Below are 15112 nucleotides of genomic sequence, written 5' to 3' on the forward strand. Positions count from 1 at the left end.
AAAACAAAAATATCACTATTCATGAAATGTTTAATCTGTTCATTGAACAATATTCGTCACTAGCAGATTAATCAGGGTTCATTTTTTACCACCATAATTACTTTCCAAGACATACTATGAATAACATTCATGTTTTAATAAGCATTTAGCGTTATTCATGTTTTAATAAGCATTTAGCATGTTGTATCGAATGATTACATCATTAAAAATGTCACAACAACATTACATTAAAAATGTCAAAGAGCAATGTCAACAACATTACACCATTAGCATCCGACTCTTCAAATCATTTTCTTAGCCAAATTGCATTTTAATATCCAAACAATATTTAATTTTTTTAGCAAAACGTTACAATAATCAACAAGTTTGGGAAACATTTCCCATTTTTAACTTTTCTATTCTTTTTATATTCAAATTCTCTCTCTCTCTCTCTCTCTCTCTCTAAAAAGATTAAAAACGAGGGATAAAATTTAACTACAAAATTGTTTGTAGCCTTAAATTTTGACAAATCTACCATTAAATTACATCTTATTCTTATATCCTCTATGCTTGTAAAATTTCAAAAAAAATTAAAGATCAATTGCTATATCATCAATAAATTGTTTAAATTGCAAGTTTTTATATTTTCAAATTATGCATAAAATATAAACTTATAGATCATTTAGTAAATAATATCCAATTGATACAAAATTTGACATGTGTTTTAAGACCATAAAGAACATATAATTCAATGGTTAGATTTTGAAAATATATAATAATATTTATTTTATTGAGTAAAGTTGCAACCTTAAACTATAATCAATTTTGTAACTAAATTTTGTTCAAAAAGAATTTAAAGTGAATATTTCAAGGACAAAGTTTACCTACAAAATTGATTGTAACCTAAGACTACAAGCTTACTCAATATCTTTTTATTAGAGGTGAATTTTGACAAATCTACAATTAAATTACATTTTCATCTTATATATTCTATGCTTGCAAAATTTCTAAAAAATTAAAGATCAATAATTATCTCATCAATAAATTATTTAAATTGCAAGTTTTTATAGTTTTAAATTATGCATAAAATATAAACTTATAGATCATTTAATAAATAATATCAAATTGATACAAAATTTAACATGTATATTAAAAACATACAATTTAACAGTTAGATTTTCAAAATATGTAATAATATTTATTTTATTAGGTAAGATTGTAGTCTTAGATTACTATTAATTTTGTAATTAAACTTTATTCATACGGCAATAGATGCATAAGAGATATAGACTGCAATTGAAAAGTGGATAATTAAAATGGAAAATACCTTGAACTTTAATATTGATTAAGGATAGGTTCTTTGACCACCAAAGACTAAGTTAAACATCACCTTACATTATATACAAAATTCAATTGTACTTTTTTCCTGCTGGCAATGGTAATTATCTTCTGAGCATGAGGGGACACAAATGTTATGGATCTTTATTGGTTCTACCGGGCACGTTTTTAGAAAACATTCACATCTCCACTTCCTCATTGTAATAAAATAATCTCAACAGTCAACACAATATTTTGGCAACCAAAAGGAAAAATACCATCCCATGGGTTAATAATCACATATATACAATGAGAATATCCCAGGATCTTGGTGAAATTATTCAAAGCACTCCGTGGATTACACCATCTCATATAAAGGTAGACCGCATGTATCGATCCCACAAATGGGACCAACATTTATGTTAATAGGAAGTGTAAATGTAATCACCACCTGGTTAATCTGAAACTCAACTACCAGCTCATTGCATCACAACCACAATTAATAATAGTAAACGATCAAGAATCAAACTAAAAGGTTCAAAAACATCTATAAGTTGTGACATGTCAAATCTTTTTCTATAAATTACACGAATGAGACAAGCCTCTCAAAAGGGCATTAGTTTAGTGACGAAACTCTTTGATGACCTTACTACACTTGCTTGTAGAAGAGCACATATGCATGGTCATGCAACACCTGATTTGCATCAATGTGAATAACTGAATTATCATCAAACCGTAGCCACTGACCATTAGGATAGCGAGCATCGGCTGTATAATGCCCCTTTGATGGCTCTCTGCCATGGTGAGTAATTGTAGCAACAAGTTCATATTTCCGACCCTGTACACAGACATTTTGTCAGTCAAACTACAATTAAAACTTGATTGAGACATTAAGAACGAATATGGATAGTAGTTACTAGATGATAGCATAATAATAGATGGTTTTAGAAAGATACATGATAACATTCAAATCAATGTGACATCTCTGAAGTTCTATGGAGCACAGGTAAATATTTGATTAGAACTTGTAACACCTAATCACCCAACAAAAACTCTAGCACAGGTAAGTAAACAGGCACAAATCAAACGCGTTCAACATGAAACAGTGAAGTACAACCACAAGCGCAATTGCTCACTCGACCAAATTTTTGGCTCCTCTAAAAAATACTAACTTTTTGGCACAACTAAGGTAATAAAAACAGAGACAAGGCCAGAGGTCATTTGACCAAAATAGAGAGAAAAAAAGAAAGATCTTCAGTATGGCAACAGGTAAATAAAATTCATATGCATCAACACCTACATGTGTGAAGCATAGTATTTTGATCAGTCTTAGGACTTCTAGCTCTGTTTCCAGGTCATTCAAACCTAAGGCCTATAACAACCCCAACACACCACTCCACAGCCTGTACCAAGGCACAGGCCCAAATCAACACCTCTTCTAATAAGAAAGCAACCACATTAACATCCATTACAATTCCCATCAGTTAAAACAACATAAGAACCCAAAAAGCAGTAGATTGGACCAACACCAAATTAATCTACACTCTCTTTGCTCCTAAAAAGATAAACACGGGAAAAACGCAGCTATATCACATGAAAAGTTAATATAAAGGGGAAATAAATTTGTCCCCATAGATATAAAGTGTTTGACAGAGACACAGACACAGTATACATTTTAAACTCCATATACACATTTACTGATTACAAAAAGAACAATAAAGCCTTTCCTAATTGCTACAATAATTTTTTTGCAAGTTACACTAGTCAGTGGATCATGAATCCATGACCACACCCCCTATCCCACTATTACCATAAATCAATGTCATTGGTACTTGTGGGGACTATTTTTGCCTAGACCAAGTGTTGCACTTGTAATCATTTTTGGCTTAGAGTCTCACATTGGAAAGATCTCTTCCCTCTTTCCACCTTATAAGGGATGACCAACGGCTTAAGAGTACCATTAGTTTAATTATCCCACATTGGAAAGATCTCTTCCCTCTTTCCACCTTATAAGGGATGACCAATGGCTTAAAACCAAACTAATGGTACTCTTAAGCCATTGGTCATCTCTTATAAGGTGGAAAGAGGGAAGAGATCTTTCCAATGTGGGACTCTAAGCCAAAAATGATTACAAGTGCAACACTTGGTCTAGGCAAAAATAGTCCCCACAGTACTTAACAAGTTACTCCCCAATATACTTTCAATACAACAGTTAAATTTCTATTTTTCTTTGAGGGGAGGGATCATACAATTAAATACATATATATTCTCGCACATTTGGTAATATTATTTCACTAACATATAACACACCATATATTTAATTCATAAAAAAATTAAAATTGTTGAAATGATACATTAGAGCATTATCAAGAGCCAGGGTAAACAAGATGACAGCCACAGAAACAGCTAGTTAAAACATTAATATCAAAAGTATGTTGTGCAGTAACCCCAGCTTATTAACTGTCAATAGCCATTATAAACTTTTAAAAAATAAATCATAACTATGTTGTTCAGTAGGCAGAGGAGCAAGAAAATACCAAGAACTTGCTTCATGTAATAAAAGACATCGCACACAAGACAATTTTTACATTTCACTTTTTAAAGAACATAACTTGTTCACAAGAACCAAAAAAAAAAAAAATGAACATTATTTCAAGGGAGAGTAACAGTAATCATAACATTAGGATCATCACCTCAACAGATGGAGAAACAAGCAGATCACGACCCAAAACCAATTCAAGAGGAAAGTGCACAGACTTATGCAACTTTGCACTTCCTTGATTTCCATAACTAAAACGCATCAGGTGCAGAATCATTATCTTTGAAAGTTTCTGTATCTGAATAGATTTGCTAGCAGTCCCAGCCTGCAAATAATCAACATTAAACAACATGTTAACATCAGTAACATAAAGCATATGACTTATATACATGAAATTATCACAGACAAAACTGCACATGTGCAGAGAGATCACATGTTATGTGCGTCATGAGAATGAGAGAGAGAGAGAGAGAGAGAGAGAGAGAGAGAGAGCTATAGAGACAAGAATATTTTCTCGTCTTCTTCACTTATGCAGACATTGCTTTCACAGGACCCATACAATGATGTTAATCACCCAATAGCAATTAATGTTTCATACGGAAAAAAAATGCAACAAGAACAAAAGGGATCTTAAGGGAAAAAAAAAAAGTTACCTTCCCAGTTGCTGATGCTCGGTAACCCTCAAGAGATTCTGGCACAGAAAATAAATGAAGTGCATCCTCAATAGTTCGAACTGCTTCAGGACAAATATCAAGGTGCAGCAAGAGATATGGTTGTACAGTAGCAGAAGGTTTTTTTCCTGCTCCACACATCATGAAAAGTACACATAAAAACTCATTACAAACAATAGAGCAAGGTATTTGACTCCCAAGTTCCACACAAAAATTTAAAAGTAATGTCATATATAATAAATGCACAAGATGGAGCACATTCCTGGTGGTAAGGCTAAAGCATTTCTTTATGCTTTGTCTCTCTTTTTTTTTGGGGGGGATGGGGGGGATGTGGGGGAAGGGTTTGAATTGTTGGTAAACTATTAAAAGAGAACTAATTATTTTCCACAATTATAAGAGGAAAATTGGCAAAAATAAAATGATCATAGATATTTACTTTGCAGGTAAAGAGCTCACTTTTTTTGTGATCAAGCTATTAAGAGACTTGGAGTGAGACATTCAACATAGATGAAGAAAATTATAGTTCAAAACCTCAGTAAATATACTTAAAAAATCATATGTTAACTAATCATCTGAACTTAATGAAGCAAACCCACCTAGTTATCTAAGATCAACCCATTGGATACAATAGACGCACGTTAGAGACCATTGCATGCCCAATTCTGCATTCACTTTAGCTCACTTCATACAAATGATTTTTTGAGTGGAAACACATTGTATCAAATGATCTATGCGTTCCACATAACTTTTTATTTTTCTTTTCTTTTTTTTCTTTTTATTTATTTATTTTTTTTTGTAATGTCGACTTTAATTTAACATACAAAACATAAATGAGAAAAATGAGAGAGATTATATATAGCATTAGAGCAGAGTAAGCTAGAAGAAAAAGAAATATTCCATTGTAGTCACATAAATAACGATGCCCTACCTGATGCCTTCACCAGACTTCTCAACTGTCCCCCAAATATATCACTTAGTTCTGAAGGAACAAAACTTTGAGTTCTCGTCACAGCTGATTTGTTCTTTCGACCAACTGTCTCCCATTCATCATCTTCAGCAGAAGAAACTACAGATGATTTGTTCCCATTAATGCTTGAAGACTGTCCTTCAAGTTTAAGTAACTCATCATGCATCCGATCCATGATGAAGCTAAGAAACTCCTGAGCATCTTCCTGCCTAAAAAGACAACACCAGAGACCAACTCAAATCAATCACAAATATCAAAACACAATAAAATTGCATATGATAGCAACAGATGGGTACCAGGAATGAAAGATGCTAAGCATGCAAAATTTAAGATACAATTTCAAATTCTATTTTGTACCGAGTGTTATATAGCCTTTTTTTTTTCTTCCCTGGGTTCATACCAATGTACACTAAATCGACCAGATGAAAATTAAGATTACCTACCAGTGGCCTATTAACTTCTATTTTTCTCAACTTGTACATCGTTTTTTTATTGTTAAGTTGCACATATACTTGGTGGGTTTTGAATCTACAACCTCAACTTCCACCCATTCTTGAGGGAGGGGGGAGTGCTACTTTTCCTAAAGCTCTTTGGCTTCTCAATAATCTGTATCTAATCTCGTATTCTGTAGAAAGAAAGCTAGATAACAGCAATAAACAATTCAAAGTGACTATATTTGGAAATGGCAGCTTAATAACAATAAACCACTCAGAGCAGCAATATTTTGAAAAGTTTTTTAACTAATAAAGGTGCTCAAGTAAAAAGTAGAAGAAAAGAGACAGAGAATCCTAACTAACATGGGAACCTGTAAATGAGTCGTGTCACATAAATCATGATAATTCTCCATCAAACTTACCAGTGACCATGTACTAGGCCCACCTTGAGAAAGCCCCACATTTTAACAGTAAGCATGCCAAAAAGGGACCAAAAAAACATGGCAGATATGTCACTTGGTTATTCTATTACTCTAAATATGACAACTAAGTGCAAGATATGACAGAAGGAAACATATACAATAGAAAAGAAGATGAGGGAAGGGAAGAAAAGAGCTCCCTTAGAATGACGACAGAGTTTATCCAAGTGTCTAATTATCTCTTTTTGTCATCAATTTATAAAAATCCTTTGTCCCATATTGTTAGTCCTATTTAGAAAATCCAACTTTGTAAGGAACATCAATTGATTGTGCTGTCATTTAGTAAAAAAGGGTGAGAGTTTCCAAAATTACACTCATTAATTTAAACTTTAGAGAAGGAATGGTATTAATTTTTTAAATAAAACGTAAAGGGTAAGTTAGGAATTTCATTCATTGACTTCTCAAAACGGACAACATTTTGGGGCAACCCAAAATGGAATAGAGCACCAACAAACAGAGGGATACCCATACCCTATTATCCTATCTTAATTAGAAAAAGTTGCCGTTAGACAATCCAAGTCCATACATGGTGCAACATATATGACATCACTTTGTTATTGTTTGTATTTTTGGCCAGCTAAACAGTTCTCAATCACAAACAAGATTAAGCTTGTGTTGGCACGCAGTTTATAAAGGCTTGCATTTGAATTGTGGTGTGCTGTATTTGCTGGATTGGGCTAAGGTTCAGTTAAATTAAACTTGAATGATTAGTTATTGGTGGCGGAAAGGATTTAAAAGAAGGGAGGGGGAAGAAAAGCACTTACTGGTGGTTGGCTGTCAGGCAGCAGTTGGTCATCTACAGTGAACTCAAGTGGCCAATGATTGACCACTAGTGGCAAAATTTAGAGGCCAGCGGCAATCTTGACCCGTCAGCAGTGACCTCAAGGGTGACCAATTGCAGCTTTAAGACAAACTAATAAGAAATCTATAGTATCCCCAACAGCTGTATTTAATAAGACTACATCCCCATAGTATCGATGTATATGCCATGTGGAGGATTAAAATATCCAAAAGAATTTTCATATCCAATCCAATTGTCGTGACAAAAATTGAATATAGATAATTTTATCCAATCCAGTCTTAATATACAGTAACCAAACAAGGCTTAAGATTATTAAATAGAAGGAACAAGTACTGACACAGAACAAGCACATACCTTGCTCTGCCGGAGACGTTACTTGGCACATCTGGAGTAAAAATTTTAAGAACCCCTTCAAACATGGTAGGCCTTTTGGCATCTTTCTTTAAGCTTGAACCATTTGGCATGTCAAAATCAGCAATGAACTCTGCAAATGCAGTTAATGTTGGATAGCCAACCTAAAAAATCAAAGTACAAAATGAGCACAGATTAGTTATGTTGGTTTAGTATATTCTGATCATAATGACATAAAAACAAGACTAATTCACATGATATGTTTTAAAGGCAGAAAGAAGTAATAAAACACATTACATCAAGAAAATAGACCTTGGGGATTTTGCGAGTTCTCAATTCATGTAAAAGCTGAATAAAAGGAGAACAGGCTAGGAGAGCCTGCAGAGTTGCATTAAGAAAACATAAATTCCCTGAGTTAATTAAACCTCTAGGTGATATGTCTCTGCAAGAATTAATAGGACCATTAGATGCCTTCTGTAAGTCATTGTCACCCACAACTACAGATGAATCACTGAGAACTCCATTTTCCTCTGGGTTCTGCAATTTCAAACTTGAAAATTGATTCAAGAGACCATCTTCATTCTGGGATGCATGCATTGCAGTGAAATCTGTACCATCAGCTTTTACTTCATCCACACCATTAATATGAGAGGAGCCATGGGTGGAACTGTCAACGCTTCCATTTTCTTTTGGAGTTCCAAGAACTCCTGGTAAATGATTGTTTAGTATTTTAACACTCTTCGGTTCATTGTCCTTCTTCAGCATAGGGGAGGACAGAAGACCATTTGATCCTTTTGGTCTGCTTGATTCACCATAAAGACCACCCAAAGATTTTCCAGCAACAAAATCCACTGACCCAAATCGTAACTCTTTCTTCTCCACTGGCTTTTCAGCTTTGCCAGATGACGGCTTTAGCAGCAATGATCTTGTTTCATCTTCAGTGAATGATCCAAACACTAGTACCTTCTACAGACAGCAAAAGCCACCAGAAAACAACAGTTAAAGCAAAAATAAGAATCATAATAACTTCACAAATCGCACAAAAAAATCAGCATTCAAACATGCGTCACATAATCAGTTGCTAGCAATATTGCAGAGTATTCATATCATGAAAAATCCAAATAGGTAGGTGATGCTATAAACTAAATCTGCATTCAAGACCTACTTCTTGTAACCACTGTTTACTCATGCCTGATGCATAATCTTTTAAGAAAAAATGAAGCAGGAAGTTGCATTATAAGGAGAAAAAAATTCCAGCAGGTAATAAACATTAAAATCCTAGCTATAATTCTCTGAATCATTACTCAAGCAGGGTGAATTCACCCAAGAAATCAACCGATTCCACTTGCACATCTGACACTAATTCTTAAACATAGAGTGTCTTAGAATAGAATTGCATTTTACACCAATCAGTTTATTTGCAATGCACAAAGATTGAAAGATACCACATGCATAGCTTTCATCTTGCCACTAACTTCCATTACTACATATAAATATAATACAAACTAATGCCTATATACTAGTAAAAGAGGTTGCTTTACAATATTTGTTTGTTTCTTTTCTCTAGGGGTGAACCAAATGTAAATTTGCAGGCTCTATGGCATAAAAATGTAAACAAAAAAGCTCCCTAAACAAAAGAAACACTTCTTCAAATTTAATCTCCAAAACCACTTCAGATTTACTATAATTTGAAGTATCAACATTCACATATAAGTACATTGAAAACTCAGCCTTATTTTTAACACATATCAATAACTGAAAACTTCAGAGCAACAGATTGTATTTTTCTGGCCTCTACACAATTTTAAATTCACAATGTAAGCATTCATGTAAAATAAACACACCGGGTCAAGAAAACATCACAAAAAAACAACTAGAGCTTTCTCTCTTGATTAAAACATAGTGCCATCACATCATTAAACATAAACTCAATCAAAATTTCTATAGACTTGTGAACAATTGCATCTCATCATAGAAGCAACCAACAACCAAAATTAGTAAATTTCAGAACTTTTTAATCAACAAAACTCAAGCAACAGCTAAATCAAACAAACGCACATAGTTCCAATTCATACAATAACTAATCCATAACATAGAAACTACAATGTTTCTACTCTTTTTCTTACCAAACAAAACTTACCAAGAGCAAAACCTTAGAGACACATCATATTTCCTATCATGCATGAGCTAATCCACAATTCAAACATTGAAAACAACATATAAAAATCCAATCTTTCTTACAACTAAACCTCATAAATACGACAACCCACAATCTAAAACTTCTTAATTCAACCAAAAACAAACAAAAACAAAAACACCCACATAGCAAAAAAACAAACCCCACATAAAAATCAAATCTTTAAATCAAAAAAAAAAAAAGCAAAACCCACCAAACAAAACAAAATAAATAAATATAAAAATAAAAAAAAAAACTCACCCTAGAGTCAGTCATCTTTGTGGGGCGGAAACACAGAAATCAGAACCCAAAATTGTGATATGAAAAGTGGATTTGAGAGCAAAGTAGGAGCTTTCTATAGAAGAAGAGGAAGAGAGAGAATAAGGGAAAAAGTCTAAAAGTGTATTGTAACAAGGAGACCCTGAAGGAACAGAGGAGAGAGAAGCGTCGATTGAAGACATGAAAAGAAGAGAGAAGAGTGAGGAATTGTGGTTAGAGAGAGAGAGCATTTAACAAAAGAACCCTCTCTTCTTCCTTCCACAAGTTCAAGCATTACACTGCAAAGTTTGCAAACAGAGACAAATAGAGAGAATAGGGTTGAGTTTTTCTCTATTATTTATATATATATATATATATTTATATTTATATACTTTGGGAGAGAGAGAGTTTGTTCTTAAAGATTAAGTTGTGTTTGGATACCCCATAGTAGTAACAAGTTCTTACCACAATAAAAATAAAAAGTAAAAAGGTTTCTTTTATTTTCTTTTTGGTCTTTTAGGTTTTTTGTTTTGTTAGGAATTGTAGGATTTCATGACAAAAACCCTTATTTTCTTTATTTCCGTTTTTTGTTTTCTTTATTTTCTTTTTATGGGGTATACTATACTATAAGCAATGCATGAAAAGAGGAGAGGATGAGGTATCACATATACACGTTGAAGTGAATATACTATTTTTCTTCATCTTATTTTCTTCCACTCTAAATATACCCTTTTAAATTTGTAATCTCCTATATATTAAAAGGTTATTGCAACACCATGAAGCAACTCTATATATTTCATCAAAAAATATAAAAAAAAAAAAATTAAGCAACTTCTATATTATGAATAGATTTGAGTACTTCATTCTATGTATAACTTATCAAAGATTCTATTAAGATAACTAATCAAAAGTTCGTGCATTGCATGGTTTTGAAGACAATTGAAAATAATAAATAAATATATTTCATTATTATTATGTACAAAATTATCCTCTATTGTATTGAATGTCTAAGTAATGGAGTTTCAATATAACAAGTTTATCGTATATTTATAAGCTGCAATAAAATGAGTTTCTGTAAGTGGCTTTCAATTTTATTAGGAATGATAATAATAATAATAATAATGAAACATGATATTAAGAGTAGTTTTTACCCCATTTTTTTTAAAATAGAAAGCAATTTTCACTTTTGGGAGGTTGTTTTTAGTGTATTCTTGTACTTATGGCAAGTACACATTAAAGTTGCCCTCAACCATATTACAATATGTCGCAACAAACATTCATCTATTTCACTCTTAAAAAAAATTATCTATTTAACCAAATAATAGTTCATATATGGCAAACAATTATTATTAAACAAGCGAGAAGAGATGCACAAGTTTTCCAATCATGAAAACTTACAATTTACAGCTTTCTTATCTTAAGTTTTGTATCATACTTATTGTGTAATGTCGTGTTTCTATCCATTTGTAATACTACAAGTTGTGCAATGTCGTGTTTCTATCCATTTGTAATACTTTACAAGTATAAGTACCAAAGTAAAATTTCTATTTCGTATTAAAAAAATAATAAAAAAAGTTAAGAGGCAAATGACATTTTCATTTCAATTGTAGGTGTACTATTAAAGATATGGATTGGTTAGTGTTGTTATTTTTTTTTTTTTTTTTTTTTTTTTGTAATAAAAAAATGGGTAGAGGCAACTATTGTGACTTTCTTACCTAGGCGTAACCATAGTAACACCTTACCTGTTACTGGGTAAGACCTCATACTCCCAATCTGTGTGAAGAATTCACTTATTTTTTTGGTCAATCGTTTGGGATGAAGATGGAATATAAGAAGTACCAACACATAACTAGTTGTTTGAGGCTCGAAACTAAGTCCTAAGACTTGTTGGCCTGATATCTTACCAATTAGAGCACTCGAATGTTGGTGTTAGTGTTGTTAGTTATACAAATTTCTGTTATGCGCATTAATTATAACGGTTAGTTAGTTAGATTAGAGACTAGTCTTTGTATGAAACAGAGCACTCATTGTGCAATTTATAAAGTAGTGAACCGATAATAATTTCAGATTGATTCCTCCATTTTTTTTCTTAGTACCATGTTTGTCAATAATTAATTGATAGAGCTTAAATGACGTACTGATAGTAATAAAGATCCATTCGATTTTGAATGGATATAGACTGGATGCCGATTGGGAAATCACATGTCCATTGAGAAACAGATTAGATATCAGTTTCTAACACACACAACCAAGAAGACCAATTTGAATGAAATCCCTCTTTTATGTTGTGCCTTGCCCTTTGTCGGAACCCTCGTCTCTTTGCTACATCATGTTCGCATCATAAGATTTGGCCTTGTTGTCACCACTTGCCACTATATTTAGTGCAAAAACGAGCAATCTACTCAATGATTGGAAGAGAATTCTTACTCATTAATGCGACCGTTTCGATTGGTGGTGGATCAACACTTCAACACCTAAGAGCAACTAGATGAGGTGACGAATATGCAAGAAACTCGATCCAATCCAATCCAACCTATAATGATGAATAGTATCCAACTGTTCATAACTCTCTCTCTCTCTCTCTCTCTCTCTCTCTCTCTTCGACATTGTACTTCAAAATCCAAACTCATACGTGATTCTCTAGTGTTATGAATATTTTATTATAGAAAAAAGTTAACGGATGCCCTAAATGTATTGGTTTAGAAAATATTTTTATAAATTTTTATTATGAAAAAAAAAAAGTAATTATTTTTTTACAACTTTTTATATTCCCCATAAAAATAGAATCAAAGTTTTCATAAAATGGTTTATGAACAAATGTCATTTAATTAACAAGACCTTAAATATATATATATATGTGTGTGTGTGTGTGTGTGTGTGTGTGAGGATAAGAGTCCAAATTTGTATATTGGGCTTTGGGCCTTATCTAAGGATATGAATATGTCCGAGGAGGAGTAAATGATTGGGAGAGACCTAAAGTTGAGAATCACGTAAAGAAATGATGGAAGAATATCGTCCGAGGAGTATATCCTTCTCGGATACGATGAATATCAGCCAAGCAGGTACTTAAGCGATTTAGGTGACCTTCCAAGAAGTTTCAATGATAAGGATGAATTTCAGGCACGTACAATTACAATAAGAGAAGAAAAGCTGCTAACATTGCATTAAATACACTGCAGTAACTTTTTTGACCGCATTTATGTAGAAAAGATCCCTGAACAGTGTAGTCTCAACTACCATCATTCACAGAGAGCCAAAGAAGATGTCTGATGGGACATATACACAAGTGAATGCTTAGATGATTAACAAGTGTACGATCAAGATGGTTTGAAAGAAAATTATATAATGTAAAAAACCTCCCATAAGAGGGAGATCGAGAAAATATAGGGAAACAAGAGAGAAAAAGAATTACTGTAGCGCTAAGGACTGTGTTAGCTTTCAGGAATAGTGATTCAATTCATAATTCATCTCCTCAGACACCAAATTAATCGGGTTTTAAGTGTGTTTTTATGCTTGTTCATCTTTTAAATCCTTACTAGCCGTTGTTCAATTCGCAAATAACCCAGCTCTAACACCCACTCTCTACAAATTTATTGTATTGAGCTTATTGGGCTCACATCCCATATTTTTTGGGTTTGGGCTACAAATCAAGACCCTACGATATATATTATGTTTATTTAATTCTAGAAAAATAAAATAATCATGTTTATATATACATATATATATATATATATTTTTTTTTTTTTAAAAAAAAAAATCCAACCCTCTCTTCTTCTTCTTCTTTTTTCTTCGAGATAGGAATATCTAACTCTCTTCAATACCAACAAGATGATTGATTAGCTAAATTGGCATGCTGAAGTCCTTCTTCGTTCCCTGAACGAAAAATCCAGGAACATTCCAACAAAAGAAAAAATAAAAATCACAATCATATTATACCCGTTAAAAGTAACTGGATTTTGTACATAAACTAAGGAGCAATAAGAATAATGGGGATCTGGAAATTGGATTAGTGGCTTTGAGTATGAGGATTCGGATTGGTTGGCCATGTTCGATAAAGAGCACAAGACAAAGAATGAGACTATTAAAAATAAAGTGGGTATCTGAATTTAAAGCCCTCTTTCTCTTTCTTTCTATATCCATAGGTATAGATCAAAGGACAAAGTTAAGAAAATTCCTTCACCTCAATAGGTGCTGATTTATATGATAACTTTGGTGTATTTTTTATCACATGAAAGTTATTTCTATTGGTCAAGTGAATACCAATGTGTCATATAATTAATGCACACACGTAGGATCTTATAAACCTTTACATTGTGGATTGAACTTGAAGATTGAACGAATTTCATTCAAACCAGTCTGTAAGAAAATCCTGTCAAAGATTTGACNTTTTTTTTTTTTGCCCCATTTTTTAAATAGTTGATAACTTGATATACCATTTTTTTTTTTTATAAAATTTGATCACTATAATGGGAGAGGAAGGATTTAAATATTGAATTTCATAGAAATAACAGAAAGTGTCAACCAATTGAGTTACAAGCTTTTTGGTGTAGCATCCATTTAAAATGCTACATTAATTTTTAGATTTTTTGTAACAAAATATTTAATCTTGACTAATGGGTATATATTTGTTGTGGCTATCAAATTCAAACCAAACAAAATAATAGATCAACCTATACTTTTTTTCCCCCATGAAAATATTCAATAGTCTTAAAAATGTTCATTTCTCTTACATTAATAATAGATCACCCCTCATATGGGAAATTAATTCAATACATCATTAAATCTCATCATAAATTTAATTAACAAAACATATAATTCAACATACCTTGTAAGTTAGTAACATTGTAAACACAAAATTTCAAAATTGGAAATGAAACAATTGAAATTGATGAGTGCCCCCATGAGATCAATGAGTACCTATTTAAAGGAGTCATGAAGAGGCTTAATGACACATAATTGTTATTTTTATTACCTACACTTGTCATAATTTAAATGGATAAACTCAAAGTCTTTATTTATAAGAGACATATGACATCATTTAACTTGCCAAAAATGTTTTACTTTAGGTAACACCCGACAATATTTACTTAGATAGCTTGTATCACTTAATTTAAAAAAAAAAATATATATATATATATA

The 15112-nt window shown here is 32.4% G+C and overlaps 1 protein-coding gene across 2 annotated transcripts; it reads right to left on the bottom strand.

Annotated features, from left to right (window-relative positions):
* Positions 1-1549: 1549 nt before the first annotated feature.
* LOC112020013 (ubiquitin carboxyl-terminal hydrolase 24) lies at positions 1550-10307 on the bottom strand. 2 transcript variants are annotated; one of them, XM_024052564.2, is made up of 7 exons: positions 9977-10307; positions 7852-8505; positions 7543-7703; positions 5435-5682; positions 4489-4634; positions 3990-4160; positions 1550-2134 (listed from the first exon to the last, which is right to left on the bottom strand). In XM_024052564.2, exons 1-7 carry the CDS (start codon positions 9989-9991, stop codon positions 1946-1948), a joined length of 1584 nt encoding a protein of 527 aa, XP_023908332.1. In that variant the 5' UTR covers positions 9992-10307; the 3' UTR covers positions 1550-1945. The 2 variants fall into 2 exon arrangements, with proteins under 2 accessions (XP_023908332.1, XP_065625645.1); XM_065769573.1 differs by having other exon boundaries at positions 7837-8505.
* Positions 10308-15112: the final 4805 nt, after the last annotated feature.

This window comes from Quercus suber, unplaced genomic scaffold (assembly GCF_002906115.3).
Source record: "Quercus suber isolate HL8 unplaced genomic scaffold, Cork oak 2.0 scaffold_28, whole genome shotgun sequence".
Taxonomy (NCBI): Eukaryota; Viridiplantae; Streptophyta; class Magnoliopsida; order Fagales; family Fagaceae; genus Quercus; species Quercus suber.

Bases quoted from the DNA above. Each gene is read 5' to 3' on its own strand.
- LOC112020013 (XM_065769573.1), bottom strand. The intron at 4,161-4,488 runs GTAACTTTTTTT...GATTATTTGCAG, and splicing joins GAGCATCAGCAACTGGGAAG to GCTGGGACTGCTAGCAAATC. The intron at 2,135-3,989 runs GTGATGATCCTA...GTCTGTGTACAG, and splicing joins TTGTTTCTCCATCTGTTGAG to GGTCGGAAATATGAACTTGT.